This window comes from Myodes glareolus, chromosome 9, assembly GCF_982192425.1.
Source record: "Myodes glareolus chromosome 9, mMyoGla1.1, whole genome shotgun sequence".
In the NCBI taxonomy this organism is placed as follows: Eukaryota; Metazoa; Chordata; class Mammalia; order Rodentia; family Cricetidae; genus Myodes; species Myodes glareolus.
Genome location: NC_142034.1, coordinates 14092953 through 14119906, shown reverse-complemented (window position 1 = coordinate 14119906; position 26954 = coordinate 14092953). Strand labels below are relative to the sequence as shown.

The 26954-nt window shown below is 38.4% G+C and overlaps 1 protein-coding gene across 4 annotated transcripts in view; it reads left to right on the top strand.

Annotated features, from left to right (window-relative positions):
- Cep112 (centrosomal protein 112) overlaps positions 1–26954 on the top strand; it is a 410571-nt gene that overhangs the window by 33444 nt on the left and 350173 nt on the right. For 3 of the 4 annotated variants that reach the window (XR_015738731.1, XM_087909848.1, XM_048446067.3), the window contains exons 5-6: positions 13686–13779; positions 15288–15365. Coding sequence is in view for 3 of the 4 variants with exons in the window: in XM_087909848.1 (XP_087765974.1) it covers positions 13686–13779; positions 15288–15365 (172 nt within the window). In the remaining variant the exon portion in view is untranslated. The remainder of the gene's footprint in view (positions 1–13685; positions 13780–15287; positions 15366–26954) is intronic. The other variant, XM_048446068.3, reaches the window with a different exon arrangement.

The following is a 26954-nucleotide window of genomic DNA, read 5'->3' as shown; positions in this document are numbered from 1 at the left end:
ACTTTGTAGTCTAGGCTGGTCTCAGACTCAAAACAGTTCTCTTGCCTCAGCCTACCCGGTGCTAGGATTATAGGTTGAAGCCACCATACTGGATGCAGGTCATTTTTTAGACTTCTGTTTCTTGAATGTTAGTTTCAGATTGATTTCTTCCATTGTTTAGGCCATCGTACACAGTTCTTAACACTTTGTGTTGAACTTCTGTGTATTTTGAAAGCAATCCTATCTCCAGTGTCTCTGGACTATTTCTTTGTACAATAGGAGACCTTTAATAATTAGCTGGAGCAGAGATTCTGGGGCCATTGCAAACTTTTTCTGTGGATGTGTCCTCTGACTCTTTTTTTTTTTTAGAAAGTAATTTTATTAAATTATAAAAGTTTCCATTTCCGCGCCTCCTCCCAACACCCTCCCACTCCCCTCACTCCCTCTCCTCCTCCCTCTTCCTCCCTAAGGGCAGTCAGGGTTTCCTGCCCTGTGGGAAGTTCAAGCTCCTCCCCCTCCCTCCAGGTCCAGGAAGGTGAGTATCCAAACAGACTGGATCCTCAAAATCCAGTATATGCAGAGGAAACAAGTCCCAGTGTCATTGTCAATGGCTTTTCAGAAAGACTCCGGGCCAGTCACATTCAGAGAATCCGGCCACATTCAGAGAATCTGGTTGGATCACGTCCTCGTTCAATCCCAGTCCAACTGGCCTTGGTAAGCTCTCATTAGATCTGTCCCCTTGTATCAGTGGGTGATAGCATCCCTCGCAGTCCTTATTTCCTTTTTCATTTTCTTCGTCCTTCTGCTCCTCATTTGGACCTTGGGGGGCTCAGTCCGGTGCTCCAATGTGGGTCTCCGTCTGTATTGCCATCCATCGCCAGATGAAGGATCTATGGTGATAAGCAAAATATTCATCAGTATGGTTATGGGCCAAGGCCGGTTCAGACACCCTCTCCTCTGTCCAGAGAACAATCTGGGGATCTCTCCTTGGACCTGGGATCCCATATATAATCAAGTCTCCTGTAAACCCTAAAATGACTCCCTTAGTTGAAATATATTCTTCCCTGATCCCATATTCATTCTTCCTCCCTCCCCCCCCCCATCCCGGTCCACCGAGCTTTCCCCATTCCTCCCCTACTCCCTTCTCTCTAACCCTCTCCCCTTCCAACAACCCTCCCACCCCCCCCCCCCCATGCACCCGAGGTTACCTGGGACTCTTGTCTATTTCCTACCTCCTGGCGGATAGCTAAATAATCTTCATCAGGTTCATCTTCTTATTTAGCTTCTCTAGGATCACGAATAATAGGCTCAAAGACCTTTAATTATGGTTAGAAACCACTTATGAGTGAATACATACCGTGTTCCTCTTTTTGTGTCTGGGTTACCTCACTCAGTAAAGCGTTTTCTATTTCCATCCATTTGCATGCAAAATTCAAGATGTCATTGTTTTTTTACCGCTGAGTAAAACTCCAATGTGTATATGTTCCACACCTTCTTTAACCATTCTTCTATTGAGGGGCACCAAGGTTGTTTCCAGATTCTGGCTATTACAAATAGTGCTGCTATGAACATAGTTGAACAAATGCTTTTGTAGTATGATATGGCATCTCTTGGGTATATTCCCAAGAGTGGAATTGCTGGGTCCTGAGGGAGGTTGACTTCCAGTTTCCTGAGAAACCGCCACACTGATTTCCAAAGTGGCTGCACAAGTTTGCATTCCCACCAACAATGGATGAGTGTTCCCCTCACTCCACATCCTCTCCAGCATAGCCTATCATTGGTGTTTTTGATTTTAGCTATTCTGACAGGTGTAAGATGGCATCTCAAAGTTGTTTTAATTTGCATTTCCCTGATTGCTAAGGAGGTTGAGCATGACCTTAAGTGTCTTTTGGCCATTCGAAGTTCTTCTGTTGAGAATTCTCTGTTCAGTTCAGTACCCCATTTTTTAATTGGGTTAATTAGAGTTTTAGTGTCTAGTTTCTTGAGTTCTTTGTATATTTTGGAGATCAGACCTTTGTCTGATGAGGGGTTGGTGAAGATCTTCTCCCAATCAGTAGGTTACCTTTTTGTCTTACTGACAGTGTCCTTTGCTTTACAGAAGCTTCTGAGTTTCAGGAAGTCCCATTTATTCATTCTTGCTTTATTGTCTGTGCTACTAGGGTTCTACCTAGGAAGTGGTCTCCTGTGCCCTTTTCTTGCAGACTACTTCCCACTTTCTCTTCTATCAGGTTCAGTGTGGTCAGATTAATATTGAGGTCTTTAATCCATTTGGACTTGAGTTTTGAGCATGGTGATAGATATGGATCTATTTTCATTCTTCTACAGGTTGACATCCAGTTATGCCAGCACCATTTGTTAAAGATGCTTTCTTTCTTCCATTGTATAGTTTTAGCTCCTTTGTCAAAAATCAGGTGTTCATGGGTTTGTGGATTAAGATCTGGGTCTTTGATTCAATTCCATTGGTCAACATCTCTGTTTTTGTGCCAATACCAAGCACTTTTCATTACTGTAGCTCTGTAATAGAGTTTGAAGTCAGGGATGGTAATGCCTCCGAAAGTATTTTTATTGTATAGGATTGTTTTGGCTATCCTGGGTTTTTTGTTTTGCCATATGAAGTTGATTATTGTTCTCTCAAGGTTTGTGAAGAATTTTGTTGGGATTTTGATGGGGATTGCATTGAATCTATAGATTGCTTTTGGTAGAATTGCCATTTTTACTATGTTGATCCTCCCAATCCAAGAGCATAGGAGATTCTTCCATTTTCTGGTGTCCTCTTCAATTTCTTTCTTCAAAACCTTAAAGTTCTTGTGAAATAGATCTTTCACTTCCTTGGTTAGAGTTACCTCAAGATATTTTATGCTATTTGTGGCTATCATGAAAGGTGATGTTTCTCTGATTTCCCTCTCTGTATCTTTGTTCTTTGTGTATAGGAGGGCACCTGATTTTTTGGAGTTGATCTTGTATCCTGCCACAGTACTAAAGATGTTGATCAGCTCTAGGAGTTCTCTAGTAGAGTTTTTGGGGTCGTTTATGTACACTATCATATCATCTGCAAATAATGAAAGTTTGACTTCTTCCTTTCCAATTCGAATTCCCTTAATCTCTTTATGCTGTCTCATTGCTATTGCTAGAACTTCAAGCACTATATTGAAGAGGTATGGAGAGAGTGGACAGCCTTGTCTTGTTCCAGATTTTAGTGGGATGGCTTTGAGTTTCTCTCCATTTAATTTAATGTTAGCTGTCGACTTGCTGTATATTGCCTTTATTTTATTTAGGAATGAACCTTGTATCCCTAATTTCTCCAAGACCTTCATCATAAAGGGGTGTTGAATTTTGTCAAATGCTTTTTCAGCTTCTAATGAAATGATCTTATGGTTTTTTCCTTTAGTTTATTTATATGATGGGTTACGTTGATAGATTTTCATATGTTGAACCCGCCCTGCCTCTCTGGGATGAAGCCTATTTGATCATAGTGTATAATTTTTTGGATGTGTTCTTGGATTCTGTTTGCCAGTATTTTATTGAGAATTTTTGCATCAATATTCATGAGTGAGATTGGCCTGTATTTCTCTTTCTTGGTTAAGTCTTTGTGTGGTTTTGGTCTCAGGGTGACTGTATCTTCATAAAAGGAGTTAGGCAATGACTCTTCTGTTTCTATTTTGTGAAACACATTAAGGAGTATAGGTATTAACTCTACTTGGAAGTTCTGATAGAATTCTGCATTGAAACCATCTGGGCCAGGACTTTTTTTTGGTAGGGAGGTTTCTGATGACAGCTTCTATTTCCTCGCGACTTACAGGTCTGTTTAAGCTGCTCACCTGGTCTTGACTTAATTTCAGTATATGGTATTTATCTAAAAAAAAGTGTCCATTTTTTCCACATTTTCCAATTTTGTGGCATACAGACTTTCGTAGTAAGATCTAATGACTCTCTGAATTTCCTCTGTGTCTGTGGTTATGTCTTCCTTTTTATTTCTGATCTTGTTAATTTGCGTGTTCTTTCTCTGCTGTTTGATTAACTTGGATAGGGGTTTGTCAATCTTGTTGATTTTCTCCAGGAACCAGCTTTTTGTTTCATTGATTCTTTGGATTGTTTTCTGTGTTTCAATTTTGTTGATTTCAGCCCTCAGTTTGATTATTTCCTGTCTTCTACTCCTCCTGGGTGAGTCTGCTTTTTTTTCTAGAGCTTTCAGGTGTGCTGTTAAGTCTCTAATGTGTGCTTTCTCCGTTTCCTTTATGTGGGCATCTAGTGCTATGAACTTTCCTCTTAGTACTGCTTTCATAGTGTCCCATAGGTTTGGGTATGTTGTGTCTTTATTTTCATTGAATTCAAGGAAGACTTTAATTTCTTTCTTTATTTCTTCCTTGACCCAGGGATGGTTCAGTAGTTGACTGTTCAGTTTCCATGAGTTTGTAGGCTTTCTGGGGTTAGAATTGTTGTTGAATTCTAACTTTATCCCATGGTGATCTGATAGTACACAGCTGATTACTACAATTTCTTTATATCTATGGATGTTTACTTTGTTTCCAATTATGTGATCAATTTTTGAGAAGGTTCCATGAGATGCTGAGGAGAAGGTATATACTTTTCTGTTTGGGTGGAATGTTCTATAGATGTCTGTTAGGTCCATTTGTTTCATTACATCTGTTAGTTCTCTTATTTCTCTGTTAAGTTTCTGTCTGGTTGACCTGTCCATTGGTGAGAGAGGAGTGTTGAAATCACCCACTATTAGAGTGTGGGGTTTGATGTATGTTCTGAGTTCTAGTAATGTTTATTTTACATATGTGGGTGCTTTTATATTAGGGGCGTAGATATTCAGGATTGAGACTTCCTCCTGATGAATTGTTCCTGATATGAGTATAAAGTGTCCATCTATGTCTCTTCTGATTGATTTTAGTTTGAAATCTATTTTGTTAGATATTAGTATAGCCATACCCGCTTGTTTCTTTGGTCCATTTGATTGGAAAACCTTTTCACAACCCTTTACTCTGAGGTAGTGTCTGTCTTTGTGTTTGAGGTGTGTTTCTTGTAGGCAGCAGAATGTTGGGTCCTGATTTTGTATCCATTCTCTTAACCTGTGCCTTTTTATAGATGAGTTGAGTCCATTGATATTAAGCGATATTAATGACCAATGGTTGTTGACTCCGGTTATTTTTCATGGTGCTAGTGTTTGTGTGTTTCCCTTCTTTGAGTTGTGCTGGTGGAGGGTTGTCAGATGCTTGTGTTATTATGGGTTTTGTTGGCTTCCTTGGTTTGTGATTTTCCTTCTAATATTTTCTGTAAGGCTGGGTTTGTGGCTACGTATTGTTTAAATCTGTTTTTGTCCTGGAATATCTTGTTTTCTCCATCGATGATAAATACAAGCTTTCTGGGTATAGTAGTCTGGGCTTGCATCCTTGGTCTCTTAGTTTCTGCAGCACATCTATCTAAGACCTTCTGGATTTCATGGTTTCCATTGAGAAGTCTGATGTAATTCTGATAGATTGGTTTCCATTTATATGTTACTTGACCTTTTTTCCTTGCAACTCTTAATATTTGTTTTTTATTCTGTATGTTTTGTGTTTTGATTATTATATGGCGAGGGGATTTTTTTTGATCCAGTCGATTTGGTGTTCTATATGCTTCTTGTACCTTCATAGGAATATCCTTCTTTAGATTATGAAAGTTTTCTTCAATAATTTTGGTGATTATATTTTTTGGGCCTTTGAGCTGTAAATCTTCTTCTTCTTCTACACCTATCATTCTTAGGTTTGGCCTTTTCACGGTGTCCCAGATTTCCTGGATGTTTTATGTTAAGAATTTGTTGGATTTGTGTTGTTCTTTAATCAGTGAGTTTATTTCCTCTACAGTATCTTCAGTGTCTGAGATTCTTTCTTCTATCTCTTGTATTCTGTTGGTAATACTTGTCTCTGCAGTTCCTATTCATTTACCCAGATTTTCCATATCCAACCTTTCCTTGGTTTGTGTTTTCTTCATTATCTCTATTTCATTTTTCAAGTCTTGAACTGTTTCCCTTACCTGTTTGATTGCTTTTTCTTGGTTTTCTTGTTTTTCTTGGGTATCTTTGAGAGATTTATTCATTTCATCTACTTTTTTGTTTGTTATCTCTACTTCTTTACCGCAGTTTTTCACTTCCTGTTTAAGTTCCTCTATTATTTTCATATAGTTCTGTTTAGAGTCGATTTCTTCTATTTCTTCTGGAGTAGGGTGTTCAATTCTTCTAGTTTCATGATCCCTGGATTCTGATGATATTATGTTGCCTTTCAGGTTGTTGGAGGAATTCTTGCATTGGCGCCTGCCCATCTCTTCCTTCAAATGGAACCAGGAGAGTCTTGGTGTCTTGGTTCAGTCTTTGCTGTGACTTACTCTCTGGGTGGATCTCTTCAGTGCAGGAGCAGGAACTGTTCCTGTCTGGATGGAACTCCTCAGCACAGACACAGGGTCTCCTGGTAGTCCAAGGACACCAGAGACAAAAGGGTGATCACGGGGGCAGGGCAGGGCAAGGTCCAGTGGAACACAGAAGACCCTGCAGCAGGAGCTGGGATGGGGGGCTGGGCTCTCTTCCAGGACAGTCCGTCCAGGATAGCACACACTCACCCCTCTGGATGGAAGTCCTCAGCACTGAAATAGGGATAGCTGGTAGTCCAAGGACACCGCAGACAAAAGGTCGAACGTGGGGACAGGGCAGGGTCAAGTCGGTATAAAAAATTCTCTACCTCAGTCTGACATGGTGATCGTGCCTCCAGGAATCTCAGAATGAGACTGTGACCATCTCTATGGCATTATTTCTTATAGAAAGTTTATTTTGTGGGGAACATTTAATTGATCTTCCTTTGTGTTTTAAATCCCATTACATGAAACATTAGCTTTTTATCAGTATAGGACAAACCTACATTTTGCTGGTATTTGGAATACTTTGACAAGGTTAGATAGGGCAGCTGGGAATGAACAAGCAGTCCTCACTTACAAAACGACACCCACTATCTGGAGCACAGATCCACAAAAGACCTAAAATAAAAAAACTTAAAAAAGGTAAAATAGGGCTTCTAGACCCACAAAAACAGGAGTCAAGTGCAGTTTCTTGGTAGCCACATTTTTTTTTTTTCCTGGCCGGGAGCAGAGGTGCAACTCCTTTAAGAGAAATCTTCCTGATTCAGCATTAGTAGCAAAAACTGCATGACTCCTTTAAGAGCCAGTTTCCTAGCTCATGCTGGTCCTATTACAGACCACTTAAATGGGGTCTATGAGCAGCATGTTACAAATTGCTTAATGGCAACATAGATCCACTGTGTCCCTGGAGCTGGGGTGGTGAGCATGGCTTGCAGAGGTGGTGAGCATTCCTCTGCTATGTTATACTGGGTGAAGTAAACAGGTAGGGCCACAGATTTGGTCCTACCTACACCCACTTACCATTAAAAAAAGTGCTCCTGGTCAGAAAATGATTACAGATATGCAATAAAGACAGATTCAGATGAAAAAGACCTCTAAATGGTAACAGTACAGAAAGAGAAAGAATACAGAAAATCATAGATTAAAGGAGTAAAGATAATTAAATATTAAAATATAAGACAGTAAAAGAAATAAGCCACATAAAGATGGAAAATACACAGAGTCTGGATTATGTATATTATTGTGTTTTCTTTAAATTTTTTGACTGTTAATGAGCTAACTACAGAAAGACATTTGATTGTGGGGGCTGCTAAACTAAACCAACATGTATATCTTAAAGGTATCTTTACTGCAAAATTTGAGTCTAAGGATATGTTACTTTGGAAAAGAGGTTCTGCTTTTGTTTCTACAGAAGATGAGAACTTGTGGTTTCCTTCTATGTTAATGTGGCTTGATGGAACAAGAGCCCCTGAAAGGTTTCTGTGAACCCTAAAAACATTTTTGCTCACCAAATAGTAGGAAGCAGTTTGGAGAAAACTATGTCCAAATTCCCAAAATGATTGTTTATAAATATTTGTTTTCCTTTAAAGTGGGTGAATACTTTGCATTGGTATAGACTTTGGTTTACTGATACAAATTTAAGGTCAATTTTTTGTTTTTGTTTTTTTGTTTTTTGAGACAGGGTTTCTCAGTGTAGCTTTGGAGCCTGTACTGGAACTAGCTCTTGTAGACCAGGCTGACCTCAAACTCACAGAGATCCACCTGCCTCTGCCTCCTGAGTGCTGAGATTAAAGACGTGTGCCATCACCGTCCAGCTTGATCAATTTGTTTTATGGGTATTTATACTTTTGTTTAAGGTATTAATGTTTATGCAATTCATTTAAAAATATAATATATAATTTAAAAATTACAGATTAATAGATAGTCATTTATAATATTCAAACTTACAGTACTGTTAGGTTTTCTAGATATAGAGATATATTTCAGCTAGATAATCTTCAACACTTCAAAGACCTACAGAATATTGCATTTAAAATGTTTTAAGAATTTAGATTTTTCTTGACAGTGAGACACATCTGCTCCTGGCAGCACCAGTCTACTTCAAGAGGATGATGGGCATCAAAGAGGCTCTTTATAGAGCTTATAGGGCCATTTGGGCAAGAAATTGCTCTTGCCTGGACTGCTTGATGGTATTCTGTATGAACTAGACATGCAGGACCCACAGAAAAGTAACTACTGAACTTTCCAAAAGACAGAATGGTCCTTCAGGGTTCCTGCTTCTTAGAAGAATCTGCCAGACATTCTGTAGTGTACAGAAGAAAGTGACTGACAAACTGCTAATATAGGCTAAAAGGTCTTTCTAATTTCCTGCTTCATGGAAACGTCTGCCAGATATGATGTGCCTGTGGACTGAAGATGAATGCCCCAACATTACAGAAGAACTTTGGGTGACTGTCCAGGCAGCAAGCTGTCTCTATCAATTCTAGAGTTTTGGAAGTGGCTTACAATGCACTTCCTGTTTACTTAGGTAATATCATATCCTTCTGGGGTCTTTGAAGAGTTATAGTTTTTCTTAGTTATGATAAAAGATAAATTAAATATGATACTTTCAAGATACAAAGAGACTAAATATTGTAAGTGTAATTTTTGCTTTATACCTGTTTTGTTATATGTAATTTTACTATGTTAAAGGTAAAACCTTATTTTTTATTTAGCTAGAAAAGAGGAGATGACATGGGATATCCTTCTCTATATGTGTTGCTCTTATTGGTTAATGAATAAAACTGTTTTGGCCTATGACAGGGCAGAATATAGCCAGGCTGGTAGAGCTATATAGAGAGAGTAAGCAGAATCATAGAGACACCATGTAACTGCTGAAGTAGACAGACACTGGAATCTTACTAGTAGGCCACAGCCTTGTGGTGATACATTGATAACTAGAAATGGGTTAATTTAAGATGTAAGAGTTAGTTAATAAGAAGCCTGTGCTAATACGTGAAGCAGTGTTGTAATTAATATAGTTTCCATGTGATTATTTGGGTCTGGGTGGCCGGGAACGAATGAGAAGTCTCTACTTACAGACTACTTCCTGTTGTCTTGGGGCACTGACATCTTTAGGGGAATCTTGAGAAAATCAGGATAATTGTTAAGTCTTGGCTGAAGTAGTCTGTACATGTGTGTGTGTGTGTGTGTGTGTGTACATATACATACATACATATATAATATGCATTTTATTATTCTTCCTTTTTAAAGGACTTTATTATAATTTTAAAATTATTTTTTAATCTATAATCCACCCTTTTTTTTCTCTCTCAAGCATATGTATATTTTTAAACACACTGTAATCAGTTTAGAGGTTTTTTTTTTCCAATCTGGATCTGTCTTCACTGAGCATTCTTATTGTTTTTTTGATTACATGAGATAAATCTTTATTTAAAATTTCATTTTACATTCCAAGCACAGTTCTCCCTCCCAATCCTCCTTCCACCTCCCTACATTCCCCCACCCCAACTCTCTTCTACTTTTTGCACAGGGTAAGGCCTCTCATGAGGAATCAACAAAATCTGGCACATTAAGTTGAGGCAGGACCAAGCCCCTCCCCGCTGCATCAAGGCTGATCATGCTATCACAGCATAGGGAATGGGCTCCAAAAAACTATGTCATACATCAGGGATAGATCCTGGTCCCACTACCAGAGACCCCTCAGACAGGCCAACCCACATAACTGTTGCATGAGATGAATCTCAGACTGCTATGCCAGCTGCCAGCACTGCTCAGCTTAGTGAATGGTGGCTGGATCCACCCCCTTTGGTTCCCTGAGAACTTAGCTTCATGGTGGAGTTACTGGTGGGAACCATGTTTGTTGCCTCAACTCTGAGAATTTTTGGGGTCCACACTTCCACCAAATAGCATGTCACCCACTGCTCATAAACCCCATTTAAGTTTTCAGTAGCAGGGCCTCTTAAGAGAACCCTGCCTTAGTTTGCTGCTAGCATGAGCCAGGAAGCTACCTCTTAAAGGATCCACACCTCTACTTTTTGTTAGCAAATAGAGCCTACCTGAGATAAGGCAGTTACCAAGAAGCCACATTTGACTTTGTTTTTGTGTGTTTAGAATCTTTTAAAAAGCTTTTTCAGGTCATATGTGGAAATTCTGGCCTCATGTTGGAGTGCCATTTATAGGTGGGGCTTCACTGTGTCTTGGTTGTTACTCCCAAATAACCACACAGATACTTACTATTAATTATAAATGCTCAGCCAATAGCTCATATTTATTGCTAACTAGCTCTAATAACTTAAACTAACCTATTTCTGTTACTCTACATTCTGTCATGTGGCGTTACCTTTCATCTTACATGTCTTGTTTCTTCTCTGTGTTTTGCTGGTGACTCCCCTGACTCCGCCCTTCTTCCTCCCTGCATTCTCTCTACCCCCAAAATCCTGCCTAGCCATCGGTCAGTCAGCTTGTTATTAACAATGGGTACAACACATTTTCATAGTGTACAGAAGAATTATTCTGTAGCAAGATACTATTTTTTTCCTGTTAACTTTGGCACCCTGAAATTAATCCACTCCTTTACTAATTGGGCACATGTACAACCATACATGAGCTTGCTATGGCCGTGTCCTATGTACCACTTGTAAACCACACAAGCATCAGAACCAGGTATTCTGTGTGGCAGCAGCACTTGTTATTCACAAAGAGCCTTGTAGGGTGGGTTTTTCTCCTACTCTGTGCCCCACCGTTCACTCTGACCACTAGTCCCATCACTGTAAACTTGAGGCTGTCCTAGTATGTACTCTAGAGTTCAAGTTAGTTGTATTTCCAGTTGAAGACAGCTACGTGGCATAGAATGAAACTTCTGTGCCTAGTATGTTTCTTGTGCCATCCATATTTTTGCAACAGTATTGACCTCCTCCTTTTGTTGGCTTAATTGCCTTCATGAGAAGCTGGCTTCTGCATATCTCTGCTTTCCTAGGTCTTTATTGGGGACATTTTTTTAGGAGCTTCTTACTGAGTGTAGTTTGGGATATGTTGAATTAGAAGCAGTGGTGTTCAGTTTATATCTATGATGGAGCTAGAAGCTAAGAATAATTTGAACAAGGGTTGCAGATTTGGTAAACAAAGCTTCCCTTTGCCATTTGAAATACTAATAGTATATTGATTGGATTAACCAAGAAAAGCAGATAAAATTAAAATAGAGGCTAAACGCAGAAGCCTAGGACCATAGTGTGTATAGGATGGGAAGAGAGAGAGTAAAGCTATTGAAGGACAGGTGTGAGGGGTAAGATGAGTGAAAGTCATCTTGTAGTTACTTGAAAAATAAATGACAAATTGGGGTAGGGATCTTTTCAGAAGATTCATTGTAAAGAGAGAGCAGTTGCTTGGGAGCCATGAGCAGGTGCATGTGAATTTAGTCTGTCCTTTTATTCATGCCCCTGCCAAATAAATAGATAAATGGTTCAGACTTCCTTTTTATTAATATTTTCTCAAGAAGTACTTTTAATATTTAACCATTTTCAATTTTTAACTACAGCTCTTTTTATGATTGTTTAATCAATTCTCAAAAAAAGGATAGGCCATTGCTTAGTGCGTCAAGTGTATCTTCCTATAAACCAAATTTTAAATGCTTGTATAAGCTCAAGCATGTTGGCTAATGAAGTTAGCCTCAAATTATTGCCTATCTGTTTTCCTCTTTGCTTTCAGCAATTTGCACAGCTGAGAGGCTGAATAGACTTATAAAAAAATCAGTAGTTCTTTTCAATACATCTTATCCAGACATTTAGTATTCCTTAGTAACAAATCCAAAGGATGCTATTTTATTAGTCTCACTTTATACCCCAAACCCTACATTACTTTAGTACTGTTTTTTTTTTTTAAATCTAGTATCCTGCTTTTTTTTTGGCATTCATCTTAAAGTTTTCTTTCTTTCTTTATTGTGTTTGGGTATGTGTGTCACAGGATGCATGTAGCAGTTAGAGGAGAACTCTGTGTAACTGGGGCTCTTTCCACCTTTATGGGGGTTCTGGGGATCAAAGTCAGGAATGCCGCTGTGTCGGTGGCAGCAAGCATGTTTTTTGCTGAGCTGTCTCTTCTGTCCTTTTCAGATATTTTTATGGCTTGAATTTTGTGAAGTAAAGAAATTCTGATATAGTTTATGGTTGAACACTAGTTATTTAAACTAAATGTATGGGTGTCTTCCCAACTTACCTTTGGGAAGTAAGTTCTGAAAAACTGTAGGTTTATTTGTCCTTATATATATCTTTTCTATGCTCTCATGCTGATGATAAAGTTCAATGAATTGCTTATTTCTAGGCTTTTCCATTTAATAGTTCAGAGTGCTTTCAGATGCAGTAATTGTAGCTGCCAAACTAAGACTGGGAGAGTGTTTACGCTTACTAGTCAGTTTCTGTTTCCTCTGTCTTGAAGCTGTTGCTTGGTTTGTAGGTATTAAAGCATATATATAAAACTGTGGCCTAATGTATAATATTAGAGTATAGTGTTTTATAGGATATTTATATTAAAGAAGAGCCTTTTTGGTAACACCTATTAAAATAATTTCTGTTTTCTAGACTTATATTTAAATTTTAAAAACTATTGATATTTTGGGTATTTTGCCTGCATGCATCTCTGTGTACCAAGTGTGGCCTGCTGTACATGCAGGCAGATGGAGGGCAGAGATCCCTTGGAACTGGAATTAGAAGTGGTTGTAAGCTGCCGTGTGGGTTCTGGGAATTGTACTTGGAACAACAGCCATTACCCTTAACTGCTGAACCATCTTCATAGCCCCTAGATGTACAGCATTTTGCCTGAATTGACAAGATTTATTTTTAAATTAACAGCTTCTTTGTTCTGTGGTTTCTAATATGGTTTCAAATTAATTGAAACTTTAAGCAACAAGGAAGTTTTGTTATTTTATATATTTTAAGATTTAATCTTGAATGTAACAAAGTTTGCTAACCTGAAAACAATGTTTCTTTAAGAATGTACATGTCATTTACACTTTCCTTAACACTTGGGAAAAGGAAAGGAAGAGAAATGATTTAGATACATGTGGCTAGAATCTGACTTGAAAATAGCATTTGTTTTTAAGAGGCTTTTATGTGACATTTTACTTATTGTTTAATGTAAATGAAAGAACATACTAGAAGTACAAATGGTTATTCATTTATGTCCATGAATATTGTTCTTCTGTTGAGTGAATCAACATTAATATGAACTATCATCTCATTTATAAAGGTGGGCGATCCTAGATTTGGGTATTCTCTGCCCTCTGAGTTCTCCACAGTTTAATCGTTACTATTTTGGTCTCTTAGTAGCGAGGAGTACATTGGAAAGCTCCAAATGAGGTCCCATTCCATGAGTCCAACTTACAGAGAAGATAGACAACACATTACTTCAAAGATCTGTGTAAGATTAGATTTTACTTCTACTTGTTCTATGTTTTAAAAAGAATTCCAAAGTTTGTTTCATATTGTCAAAGTTCCAATTAGTATTTAAAAGTCTGAAGTTAAAAACTGAAGTGTGACAGTTTTGGATGCATCGATGTCAACAAGAGCGATGCCATTCTGCTTGCTCGCTGGTGCTGCACTATGCTGGTCAGCCTGTCATTTCTTCTGCGTGCCAAGAAGTGATGCTGGAACATCCTATTTTTCATTCCTTTTCTCCTTTACTCAGTATGTTAATTGAGTTATTAGATTCCTAGTGATCATAAAATTAGGAAGCAGATTAATTTGTAGTGATGAAGGGAATGCTGCTGTTTTGATAAAAGTAAGCTATTTATATATTCAGATATGAATGCCTCTAAAATCAGTGTGCTTATCATTGGCCGATTTGAACAAGCTGTGTAAAGGGAGCAGTGGTTTTATGTGTAGTCATTATTGCCTAACGCTGATTGTCTTGGGTTATTTGACTTTGAGTTACAAGGAAGGTCATGAGCTCACAAAGAAGGCTTAAAAAAGTTAAGAGGGCACCAGTGAAAGTCATCACAAATTGTTAAAGGTAGAAATAATAGAAACTCTTTTCACCTTGTTGAGCAGAAGCTAGAGGAAATCAGTAGAATGCATAGAACATTGCTTGCTTTCATCACGTATTTTGGTGTACATGTCATGGATAAACCCATTCAGTGTTTAGCAGCGAGGTGCTCCTAAAGCAGTAGCATGTTTTGGCCACAGAGCCTGTCTCAGAAGACAGCGTCAGGTCTGTAAGGCAGTTCCTCTATGTGGCTGCACCTAGTACTTTAATATGGTTGGATTTCTCTGCACAGCTTCTAGGCTGTCTTTAGTTGATTACTTTTAATTTGGTTGATAAATGTGTAGTACTATGAATTATACAGGAGAAAAGTAAAGAGTCACATAATTGCGTTTTCATGATGCGAGTCTTGAGTTTATTTCTCTTTTTATACAGTGTATGAGTGAGATTAATTTAAGAACAAAGAACTTCTTGGACATCAACACAAAACTTCCCTGTTAACTAATTTTAAAGAGAGTAAATAATTCATCTTTTCAAGTTCTCTCCCTGCTTTCAAGCTACTGTGGTATACCACAATTAAAACTTTTTGTACAAGAAACTTAAAGAGTCTGGATTAATTTTCAAAATATTCTTTTGATTTTTTTTGAAATCTACTTACTTTGTGAATATATTGTTAAGGCATCTCATTGCCTTAAGCATCTGTAATAAACAGTCATTAGTTAGAGTTGAGACTAGCTTAGTTGTAACAACCCTGTCCTCTGTGGACAATACCACATCACCAAATAAGTACACAAAACGCTCATTACTTTGAATGACATATTTTGTCTTGTTTTCTTTTCCTCCTCTTACTCCCTCACCCGTTTTTCTTCCTCCTTCTCCTTTGTTTCTTCCATTGTTTCCTCTTTTATTTAATTTCTTCTTTCTTTTTACCTGTTTTTGTATTTCAGGAAGTTCATTCAAAAAAATCTCCTGTTTCTTTGGATGACAGTGACATTGAAGCTCGCCTGAATAGTTGGAATCTTGGGGTAAAACCAATATTTATTTTATATGCATATTTGTTTTATAGGCAGAGTCACATTGGTTATAGAAAATATCTTAACTAATTTAATTCTATTCAGTGAACATTGGTTATTAAACATTTATTACTGTTTGGCCCTGAAAGAATTTTAAGTAAGAGAATGTTCCAAGGAAATGTAAAATGTCCTTGACCAACTTTCTTGTTGATGAAATGAGTCAGGCACATTAAAATAGCTAAATAATAATTGAGGATGACATATCACAAAAATACCAAACTAAATTATACACAAAGTAGAGTAGGAGTGCGTGTCACATAACAGCAGGACACATCCTACATTCTATGATGTCATCAGGTGATTTCTTCTTGTGTGTACACAAACCTAGATTGTGTAGGTTAACCACTGAGTATCAACCTTATTACCTTATCAAGAGGTATGGTAAAGCAAGATGTACAAGGGCACTGATGGCTTAATAGGACAAAAAAACCCTTTGTTATGATGCCTTTGATCCCCTTCAGTGATAGGAATTTTTCAGTGCTATAATAATATGGAGGCATCACTTTACAAGTGCTTTATTGTGCATGTTGTGTGGCTAGTGAATATGCTGTGGTAGAGGGAAAGAAGGGAATGAGAGCATGAAGAAAGTCATTTAGATTAAAAAAGAAGAAAGAAAAACTCAAGGAAATGTCATAAGTGAGTAGCCATGAGAGATAAGAGGTTTTCAAGTACAAATGTCACCGTGGACATGGGCTTCTTTTCCAAGTTCTTGATTTATTGGATAAAAGAATTTAAAAATTGACCCAGAAGGGAACTTGAGGAAGATTAATTGGAGTCCAGATGTGAAAAGGAGCTCTAATGATAGGCGAGACAAAGGGTGATCTCAGCAGTACCGTGGGTAAGGGGTCGGTACAGCATGGCGACTAGAAGTCAGGAAGGGGACAGGCCTGCAGTGACAGTCCATGAGCAGCTGCCCTGTAGTGCCCATGGCATTTTCCAGAGGATGTCTACACACTGGTATTTATGTGCCCCAGGTGGCTTCAGAGGACTGCTTGGCATTCCCTTCTGCCCGATGGCCCTTCTCAGGAAGGGTGCAAGTGCTTGCATAGGTGGACAGGAGGAATTTAAGGAAACAGTAGATGTGACAAAGATTTGTTAGTGTAAGTGAACCAAACTAGTTGTATGGGATTGTTTCTGCTTATTATTATCTGGGTGGCTAATGTTGATAGGCTGTCCTGTATTACATGTTAACTTGAGAATTTCACTGTTTTCATTTGCTCCTTGAGACAGACTCTCATTATGTAGCTTTGGTTCGCCTAGAATTCACTATGTAGATCAGGCTGGTCTTAAACTCCTGGGCAATCTCTGCCTCTGCATGTCGAGTGTTGATACAAAGGTGTGCTCTGTCACGTTGGCTGAGAAGCTGTCCGTTTGCATTTCAGGTTCTAGTGAGACATGGAGACTTTTTCCCTTCATATTCTATTTTTCATATATGCTGTCAATTTGCTTTGAGGACATTAAACTGGATTTCAAATGATTTTCATGATGCTTTTTTCACTTAAGAATTTATATCCCAGCACTGTAAGAATAAAAAGAATTTAAAGTTTTAAAGATATGAAAATCAGAGGAATAAAGTTGTCTCAAAATATTAACAGAGATTAACATTGTTATACAGGTGAGACCCTGAAATCTACCTGAAAATCGAAAGTCTAGATGCTCTCTAAATGGAATTGTTGAGTGTCATTGGCACTCAAAATGTTTAAGAGTTTAGAACATTTTGAAATTTTGATCTTTGTAATAGATGTACTCTATTGGTAAAGTTTATGCAAATATTCCAAATTTGAGACAATTTGACCTGATTATATCTTTCTTTTCTTCTATATGACTTTATAATATTCAAAATTTAAATAAAATTGGAACATATTATAAATTCTGTATGACATACAGCATTGAATTTTCTCTAAATTTATAAGCATTAATTTTTCTTTTGCATTTGTAGTCTAAAATTGAAGTATTCTGCTTTTCCTGGACAGCCAAGGTGATCTCAGTTTGTTGCTAATGTGAGCACTTTACCAGAATTGTTGTGTTCATATTTTGTTGCTTAGGTTACACTAAAACTTGGGTTTGTTTTAGTTTCAGCAGGTTTGTATCAGTTTCATCCAGCTAACGAGTTGTCCATTTCTCACTCATTCTAGTCTTTAACAAAATGCTTTAGGCAAATTTTGTTAATGACATTACGGCTAGACTAGGTGTGAGTAGACACAAAGAGAGCAGACTAATTGCCCATTATGTGTTGAGAGTGCAGTGTGTGCTGCTGTGGCTGCTGTTGAATGGGAAGGGCAGGGAGGCAAAGCTGTGGAAGAGTAAAGGGAGCTCAGTGACCGACCGGACTAAGATGTGGGAATATCGCTTGGTCAGTTAACTGACTGTCAGGTAGAGGAACTTATTTTAAAGCTGAATTTTATTTTAGACTGCTGGAGTTCTAAAAGATGGTTAGATTAATTGCAGAATTATAGGCTTAGAGCTCACGAAGTTCAAGGGCTGCAGGCATCTTTTGGACTCACTATAGTGGGGGTGTTGGCAAGATGCAAGAGCAGTGTTCCGGGGGTCCAGATAACAGTGGGTCAGGTGGGACTGGACAGAGAGAGTATCTGTTCTGAGTGGACAATTAGAAGGGTGGAACTGGATGTGAAATGAAGGTAACGTGGGTCTCCTCTTCATTTTGGGAAAAGACTAGTGGAAAAGACAAAGAAAAGAGAAGTGTAATATTGTTGGGCAGGAGGAGAGCAGCCTGGAGGAAGACATTTCATGCTGAAGGTGCAGGGATTGTTGCTGTTGGAGGGAAGCCCTGTTGCCAGCATGGGAGCACACAGGAAACCCCACGGAAGGACAGATGGCTGCTGCAGAGCGGCATCAAAGAAGAAAATGAACCCTGGTGCTTTTCTTTTAAACTTGCCTTTGCCCTGAGCCGTCTGGAGCTTTAGATGCACAGTTCTTAGTACTTTTTTTTGTGTGTGATTATTTAACTGTTCAGAGGATTAAATCTTTCACATAAGGAAAAGATTTTAAAAATATCTAAAATATTTTGATGCAATGCTTTAAAACTAGTCCTACTTGGGAATTTGTTTTACCACTTGGTTATTTGTCGGATTTACAAATCATATAAAATAGAAAGGCTTTATGTTCTTGTGGACTTACAAGGCATGTACATTAACAGGCTAACCTGTATCTCTTGATCAGAGTGGAATAAACTATTCAGTTGGTGAAAAGCTTGGGGTTGTCTTGAGTTCAGTTTTGTCTGTGAATGTACAAATAGCTTTGTTTTCTTTGTTCTCTGAAGGAGCAGCTAGCAGCTAGAGTTGATCTGGGCTGTGAGGTAAGGCTGCATTCTTGACATTGCTGGCACCATTGTCAGTACCTTCTTTCTGCTGATGTAGTTCATGTTCTAGAATTTGTTAAATACATTTTTCTCAAAATATACTTTCTTTTTTCACAAACATGTTAATTTTTTCTAGCATATACTTCAAGCAGAGGTTTTTAAAAAGTAGTAATGAAAAATTTATCTCTCATTTAAAAAATACTTTACTTTTCAATCATTAGTTTTTTTGCAGCCTTGCTTGTGGTTGTGATTGCTTAGTTCTTACTTTATTGTTATTTGACTGTAATGTTTCTATAACCTTATCGTTTATTCTTGACATTCTTTCTTCTGCTTGGTCAGTGCATTGGTGATGCCCTCCATGGAGTTTTGTTTGATTTTATATTGGCCTTTTTATTTCTAGGCTTTCCTTTCAGAGATTATCTCTTCTTTCTTATTTCTTGTCCATGCTGCCAAGTTTCTGCCCAGATCTTTCACTTCTTTTATACTTCACCATCTGTTTATCTAAATCCTCATTGAGGTGGCTGCTCATTTATAAAATTAAGTTTGAATTCTTAAGCATTCCATCAATTTCAACATCTTTGGATTCAGTTATTAAAAATCTGTGAACTTCTAGTGGAATCAGATTCATTGCGTTTTCATTTGACTTACTCTTCTGAGTGTCTGCTTGCACATCTGTGGGGATGGATGGGTCTTCTAGTTTTAATTAAAGGTCTTATTAATGAGCATCCTTTAGTTTTCAGTACCACTCAGAGAGGATAAAAAGACTGCCATCATAGCAACAGCATCCAAATAAAACAAATATAGAAATACAATTAAAGTCAGATAATGCAAGCTGCTTCATTATTCCAGGTGGTTATGAACTGTTGTGTGGGCACTGGGAATTGAACTCAGGTCCTCTGGAAGAGCAGACAGTGCTCTCAATTGCTGAACCGTCTCCTTAGCTCCAATAGGTGCTTTCTTATGGACTTTTAGAATGTGTTTATGAATTTTCTTTTATAAGTGGAGTAACTTTGACAAGCAATGGCAGTTACTATCATAAATCAAATTAGCAGGTACTCTCATCATTTTTCCTGATTTCTATGGATAGAATTATATGGGAAGTTACTATATTGACAGAATTTAAAGCTTCCACTACGTGAAGGTTTTGAATTGTAATGCCAAAACCGTGGTCATTACTATTTGTTTAAAAGAAAAATAACACTTTGTAGGAAGATCAATTTTATCTTAAAATGTACTAATTACTCTTACACTGGGATTTAAATGATAATATTTGAGGCCATTCACTCAGATTTTTGTTGTCTTTCCCTTGTTTTCTGCCAATGCTTTCAGGCTTTCTCTTCTTTTTTTTTTCTTTTCAAAGTTTATTAAATTATAAAAGTTTCCATTTCTGCCCCTCCTCCCAATACCCTCCTGCTCCCCCCACTTCCTCTCCTCCTCCCTCTCCAGTCCTAAGAGCAGTCAGGGTTTCCTGCCCTGTGGGAAGTTCAACTTCCTCCCCCCTCCCTCCAGGTCCAGGAAGGTGAGTATCCAAACAGACTGGATCCCCAACATCCAGTATATGCAGAGGAAACAAGTCCCAGTGTCATTGTCAATGGCTTTTCAGAAAGACTCCGGGCCAGCCACATTCAGAGAATCCGGCCACATTCAGAGAATCTGGTTGGATCACATGCTCGTCCAGTCTCAGTCCAACTGGCCTTGGTGAACTCTCATTAGATCAGTCCCCTTGTATCAGTGGGTGATCGCACCCCTCGCGGTCCTGATTTCCTTTTTCTTGTTCTTCCTCCTTCTGCTCCTCATTTGGACCTTGGGGTGCTCAGTCCGGTGCTCCAGTGTGGGTCTCCGTCTGTATCGCCATCCATCGTCAGATGAAATTTCCCTCTGGTCTTGCCTTCTTTGCTCATGTTCTCTTTCCTTCTGCTTCTTGTTTGGACCTAGGGAGTTAAGTCCAGTGTTCCAGTGTGGGTCTCTGTCTCTATCTCCATCCATCGCCAGATGAAGGTTCTATGGTGATAAGCAAAATATTCATCAGTATGGTTATAGGCCAAGGCCGGTTCAGGCACCCTCTCCTCTGTCCAGAGAACAATCTGGGGATCTCTCCTTGGACCTGGGATCCCATTTATAATCAAGTCTCTTGTAAACCCTAAAATGACTCCCTTAGTTGAGATATATTCTTCCCTGATCCCATATCCATCCTTCCTCCCTCCCCCCATCCCAGTCCCCCGAGCTTTCCCCATTCCTCCCCTACTCCCTTCTCTCTAACCCTCTCCCCTTCCAACAACCCTCCCACCCCCCCCCCCCCCATGCACCCGAGGTAATAGCCAGAACCTGGAAACAACCTAGGTGCCCCTCAATAGAAGAATGTTTAAAGAAGGTGTGGAACATATATACATTAGAGTTCTAATCAGCGGTAAAAAACAATGACATCTTGAATTTTGCATGCAAATGGATGGAAATAGAAAACGCTTTACTGAGTGAGGTAACCCAGACCCAAAAAGAGGAATATGGTATGTACTCACTCATAAGTGGATTCTAGCCATAGTTAAAGGTCTTTGAGCCTATTATTCGTGATCCTAGAGAAGCTAAATAAGAAGGTGAACCTGAAGAAAATCATATAGTTATCCTCCTGGAGATTGGAAATAGACAAGAGTCCCAGGTAATCTCTTCTTCTTATAGCACTTTCCCAAGCCTGCATTGGGAAGTGAAACTATATTCATAGTTTTATTTGAGAAACTAGTATTCATTTCTTTTAAAAGTGAGTATCAGCTTCTGTTCCATGTCACAGTGAAATAACCCTCTTGCAGTCTAGCTTCTGTAACTGAAAACCTTACCATAATATGGAGGTCAGCCACCTGGAGATACTGACAATTAAACAGAGCAGGCCAATGGGAGAGGAACACTGGCACGGCTAATATAACAGAGGTTTCCTTGGGCTGTCTGCATATTTGCTTTTCTTCTTTAACTCCAGGGTAGGCAAAATTGGGAAATTGTGTTGCATGCTTAGATGTTAAAAATCCACAGGGGAACCAATCTTTTCAGCTAGAGGTCTAGGAAATAGACTGGGAGAGCCAGTGGCAATACTTCTTTTCTTTCTCCCTCCTTACCTCCCTCCCTCCTTCCTTTCTTCCTCTCCCTGGCCCTGTCCCTAGTCCAGACTAAAACACTTTGTGGTGCAGTGGCAGTGGAATGGTCCTGTCTGTCAGGATGAAGCCAGGGAAAAGTGTCTCTGTCACACAAAGAATCCTGCAAAGCAGGTTACATGTATTTCCCTTGTGTTTTCTCTTCTCACTTGGCTGAGAGGGCTCGGTCAGTAGAGCTGTGTGATATCCGGGTTACACAGACTTTGAGGGAGCTCAGCATTCTGGCCTATGGGACTGAGAAGAAAAGGTTTAGTGCTAATGTGAGGAGTAATCTGAGAAAGAGGGGAGAAGAGAATTGTTTGTTTAAAACAACACACATGTTGGCTTTTCTCCAAGGTATCTTTATTAGGAACACAGTCAGAAATATTATAGCAAAATTTTAGAGAATTGAATTACAACTCAAACTATTGTAGTCCTGGATGGTACATCTATGATAGCTTTGTAGGGAGATGGACAATAGAACTGACATTAAAATTGTTTTCCACAGTCTATTTCCTCATTAATAAGACCTTTAATTAAAACTAGAAGACCCATCCATCCCCACAAATGTGCCAGTTGTCCACTAAGAAGCAAACCATCCTTATCAACATTTTTGAGTCTTACTACCTGACTATAATGATTGTAATTACAATCCCCCGGATAAAGAAATCAAACTAGAGACCAACAGCAGCCATGATTTGGGCTAGAGCTCTTGACCAGCATTCACACAGCTCTTGATTGGAAATTGAGAGAAGAGAGAGGACTCCAATCTTCTTGGTCACACATAGGTTTAGTTATCACCAAAGCATAAAACTGGACATGATGGTGCATACCTACAACAACAGCACTCGGGAGGCAAGGGCAAGAGAGTTAAGAGTTCAGGGTCATCGTCAGCTAGACCTTGAGTTTGAAGTCAGCCTGAGCTATATTGTACTATGTCTTCAAAAGCATACCTGGAAATTCCACAAATATTTATCAGTTAAACAGCATACTTCTGGAAAAATCCAGAAGTAATTAGAAAACCTTTTAACTTAGTAAACGGTGACAAATCAGAGTCTGTGGGCTCCAGCTAAAGTAGATCTCCATGGAAAATTTACAGCATGGCATACTTATGACTGGAAAGAAGGTAGAGAGTCTTGTCCTTTGAATTAGCAGCATTAGGAACTGCACAGACCTGCTCTCTAGCTAAGCAAGCACAATTGGTAAGAAATATGAACAATATCTGGAAATCATCCTAAGGACACAGAGCGAATGATTCCACACTTATTCAAGAAAACCAATGATAACTTCTTAAGAGCAGCAAAGCTCCGTGGCACTCGGGCCTTGACTATCATCCTCCCCTGTTCCTCTAGCTCAGCATTATGGAAGTCACATCCTCACTGGGTGTGACCAAGAAGGTAGGAGTTCTCTCTCTTTCCTCAGTTGCCAATCAAGAGATACTGTATGTCCCAGGGAATGGTATGCTGCTATTTTGTAGCCATTTGGAGTCTGAGTTTAAAGGGTAAGCTTCTGGTGAATGTAGCTGAGTGATGGGGTGTGGGATGCCTTTCTTCACTCAGCCCCACTTTGTAGAACATAGCCTTCTATTCATAGGGCAGATTTCATATCAAGGGTGGCAAGCCAAGAAGACCAGGGGCACTGTTTCTACATGGTGCCCATAGATCTGGTCCAGGGCCCAGGCAGTCGAGAACAGTGAGATAAGTTCTCATGAAGAACTCAATGTATTGGAAACAGTGTAGAGAAGATCAAGCCTAACCAGGATCAAGAATATAATGGAGCTTTCGATGGTAAACTGAGCTAAATATCCAGTTTAACAAAAATACAAGGAATGGAAGTACCTAAATAGAGATAGCCCTGCTAAAATCAATGTCATACAAAGATGATTATGTGTATGGTCAGTATGCAATTACTGAAGAGTGACACCAAGTCTTTACACTGTGAATGAAACAAACTATATGAAAATAGTCTGACTAAACTACGAAATAATTAAACAAGTAAGCAACAACAATTACTTCTGGGCAGAGTAGTCAGAATCTGTAGCTGGTATATTGGAAAATATATAGTTTTCAAGAAAGCATAAAAGACATATATACAAAGAATTAACAGTGAGTGACCTGGACATGTGGAAAAAATCAGGTGGCAGAAGTCTTTTAGGGATCCAGAGGCCAGATTTAATTGATTTCAAAGCAGCCGTTATAAATATATTCAAAGAACAAAAGCAAACCATCTGTAAAGAAGCAAAGAATGCAATTATCACCATCAAATAGGAAAGACTCTCAGTAAAAAACTAAATATGTATAAAATACATGGAATTTAATATGTAAAACAGAAATAAATAAATAAAGGAAAAACAAATTGTTTCAGAGAACATGGGATGCCCTTAAATATATCAGAATAACATAAACATAATGGAGGTACTAGAATGAGAAGAGAAGGAAAAAGGATCAGGAAATATATTTGAAAATATAATGCCTGAAAAATTTCAAATTTCTTGAAAAAATGATCTATGTATTCATAAAGCCTAGTGACTTTTAAGTAAGGCTAGACACAAAGATATCCATGTGTAGACACACTGCAGTAAACATATGGCAAGAAAAAAATCATGAAAGCATCAAGAGAGGAAAGAACAAAGTACTACGTCATCAAACTGTCTAAAGAAACCAGAGCAAAGAGGACAAGTTAACCCTAAGCAAGCAGATGAAGGAAATAGTACAGATTAAAATAGAAATAGAAGCAGTTGGACACAGAAAAACATTAGAAAAAATAAATGAAGCTAACAGCTGGATCTTTAAATGATGAATAAACTTAACAAGCTTTTAACCAGACTGACTAAGAATAAAAAAAAAATCTTGCTAATATTAGTAATGAAAGAGGAGATAGACTACAGAACCTACAGATGTTCAATGTCAAATAAGGAATTACTGCAGATAACTCTGTGGGCATAAATTTGCCTGTAGATGAAAGGGATAGAGCCCTTCAGCAACCTGAATGCTCTAAAAAGAGAAATCTGACAAGCTGTACAGCTATTAAGTACAGTGAACCTGTAGTTAAAAATCTTCCACTGAAGAAACTCCAGTCATGGATGATTTATCTGATTTATCTAATGAAGCAGTTAAGGGAGAAGTAATATCCATCACAGTCTTTTCAACAAGATGGAAGTTTCATTTGCATGACTAGTGTTAGTACCAAAACCAGAAAAGACACAAATAATTGGTAGAACTTATATTTGACAAAGACTTTTATTTAGAATGAATGAAGAATTCTTGCTAAGGAAGTCTAACGTAAAGAAAGACAAAGGATACTATGAAGAGATACAACTGGATCTGTTCAATAGTTTTAGCAAACAGTTGACAGTACTAAGTGCTGGTGAGGACGAGATGCAACTGAAACACATGTCTTTCTGCGGGGAGTGCAAAATATTACTTTCTAAAGCTGGGCATCTTCCAAAGGAAGTAAAATATTTGCCATATAACTCAGGAGTGTCACACTGAGGGTTGATTTTAGTAAGATGAATGTGTATTCTCAAACTAAACCTTCATACAAGTGTTTGTAATAGCACCCCCTTTTATTTTATAATTGACAAAAAACAAAGAGCTCTAAATACTTCTAAGTAGAGAATGGATGAGCTGGTGGTATGTGCGTGCATACAATGGAGTTTGCCTCAGTTATCAGGCCATACAAAAAAGTGGATGATTTTCAGGAAGTATACAGAATGAAAGATGCTAGACTAAAGTCTTCAGAGACTGAAAATGCTATTTAAGTTAGACTTAATTAATGTAAACAATTAGGCTAGAGGCCAGAGCTGTACTTCGTAGATTTTAAAGGTTTACTACAAGTATATGCAAGCACCTTAAAAGTTTGAACTCTTTGGATTATACCTGTGCTGATTGTTTTGTTTTTGTCAACTCAACACAAACAAGAGTCATTGAAGAAGAAGAAATTTCAGTTGAGAGCATGCCGTCATCAATTGGCTGAGTAATGATCGATGGTGGAGGGCCCAGCCCTCTGTGGGCAGTGGCATCCCTGGGCAGGTGGTTCTGGGTTGTATAAAAAAAAGAAAACCATGGAGAACAAGCCAGTAAAGCAACACCCCTCATGGCTTCTGCATCAACTCCTGTCTCCAGGTTCCTGCTTGGAGTTTCTTCTTTGACTTTCTTCCTGATGGACTACAGCTGTCAGGGTAACTAAGTCCTTTCCTCTGAGAGCTGCTTTTAGTCATGGTGTTTATCACAACAGCAGAAGGTAAACTAAGATGGCACCATTGAATGAATTTGCTAAAACTCAATGGTCTTCATTCACAAAATTTAAATAAATATTTTCTGAAGTTTAAAATGAGCTGTATTCTCTTGTTTTTTTTAAATCTATTATTTGAAGAAAAATAAAATATATCATTTGTATTCCTGACCTACACATGTACTTTTCATTTTTTAACTTATTATGCCTGAAAAATCCGGAAAACCTTCAGGACAATTAATTTTTGTTTATGTAGAATTTTTCCTATTAAAAGTCATTATTCACTTTGAGTTACCTTTTGAAAGAGGTCAAGAAATAGCCAGGCATGTAAACCAAAATGTAACTCCGGCATTTGTGAAGCACAGGCAGGAGAATAGACATGAGTCTGAGGCTAACCTATGCTGCAACGTAACCTTGTCTTAAAAAACAAAAAAAGAAAGGAAGGAAGAAAGAAAGAACACAAGCTGTTAAGATGACTTCATGGGCAAAGGCACTTGTCAAACCTCATGCCCTAATTTGTCCCCAGGACCCTCATCATGGAAGGAGAAAACCAGCTCTCCCCAGTTGTCCTCCTACTCCACATGCACACTGTGCTGTAAACACACCCACATACACAGACGTTAATAAGTAAAATTAATACACAGAAAATAAAAGTGGTTTTGAGATTGGAGAAATTATTATAGCTGATATTTTATCTTAAAAAGGAGATGGCAGTTTCTAAAAAATAGGAAGAAATATGGTTATAAAACAGAGGCCTAGGAGAAGAACTTTTGCTTTTGAATTTATTTTTGTATGGCCATGGGGTATTGATAAAACTGATCTGATTAGGAAATAGATACATTTTCAATAAATGATTATCTCAGTAACGCTAGA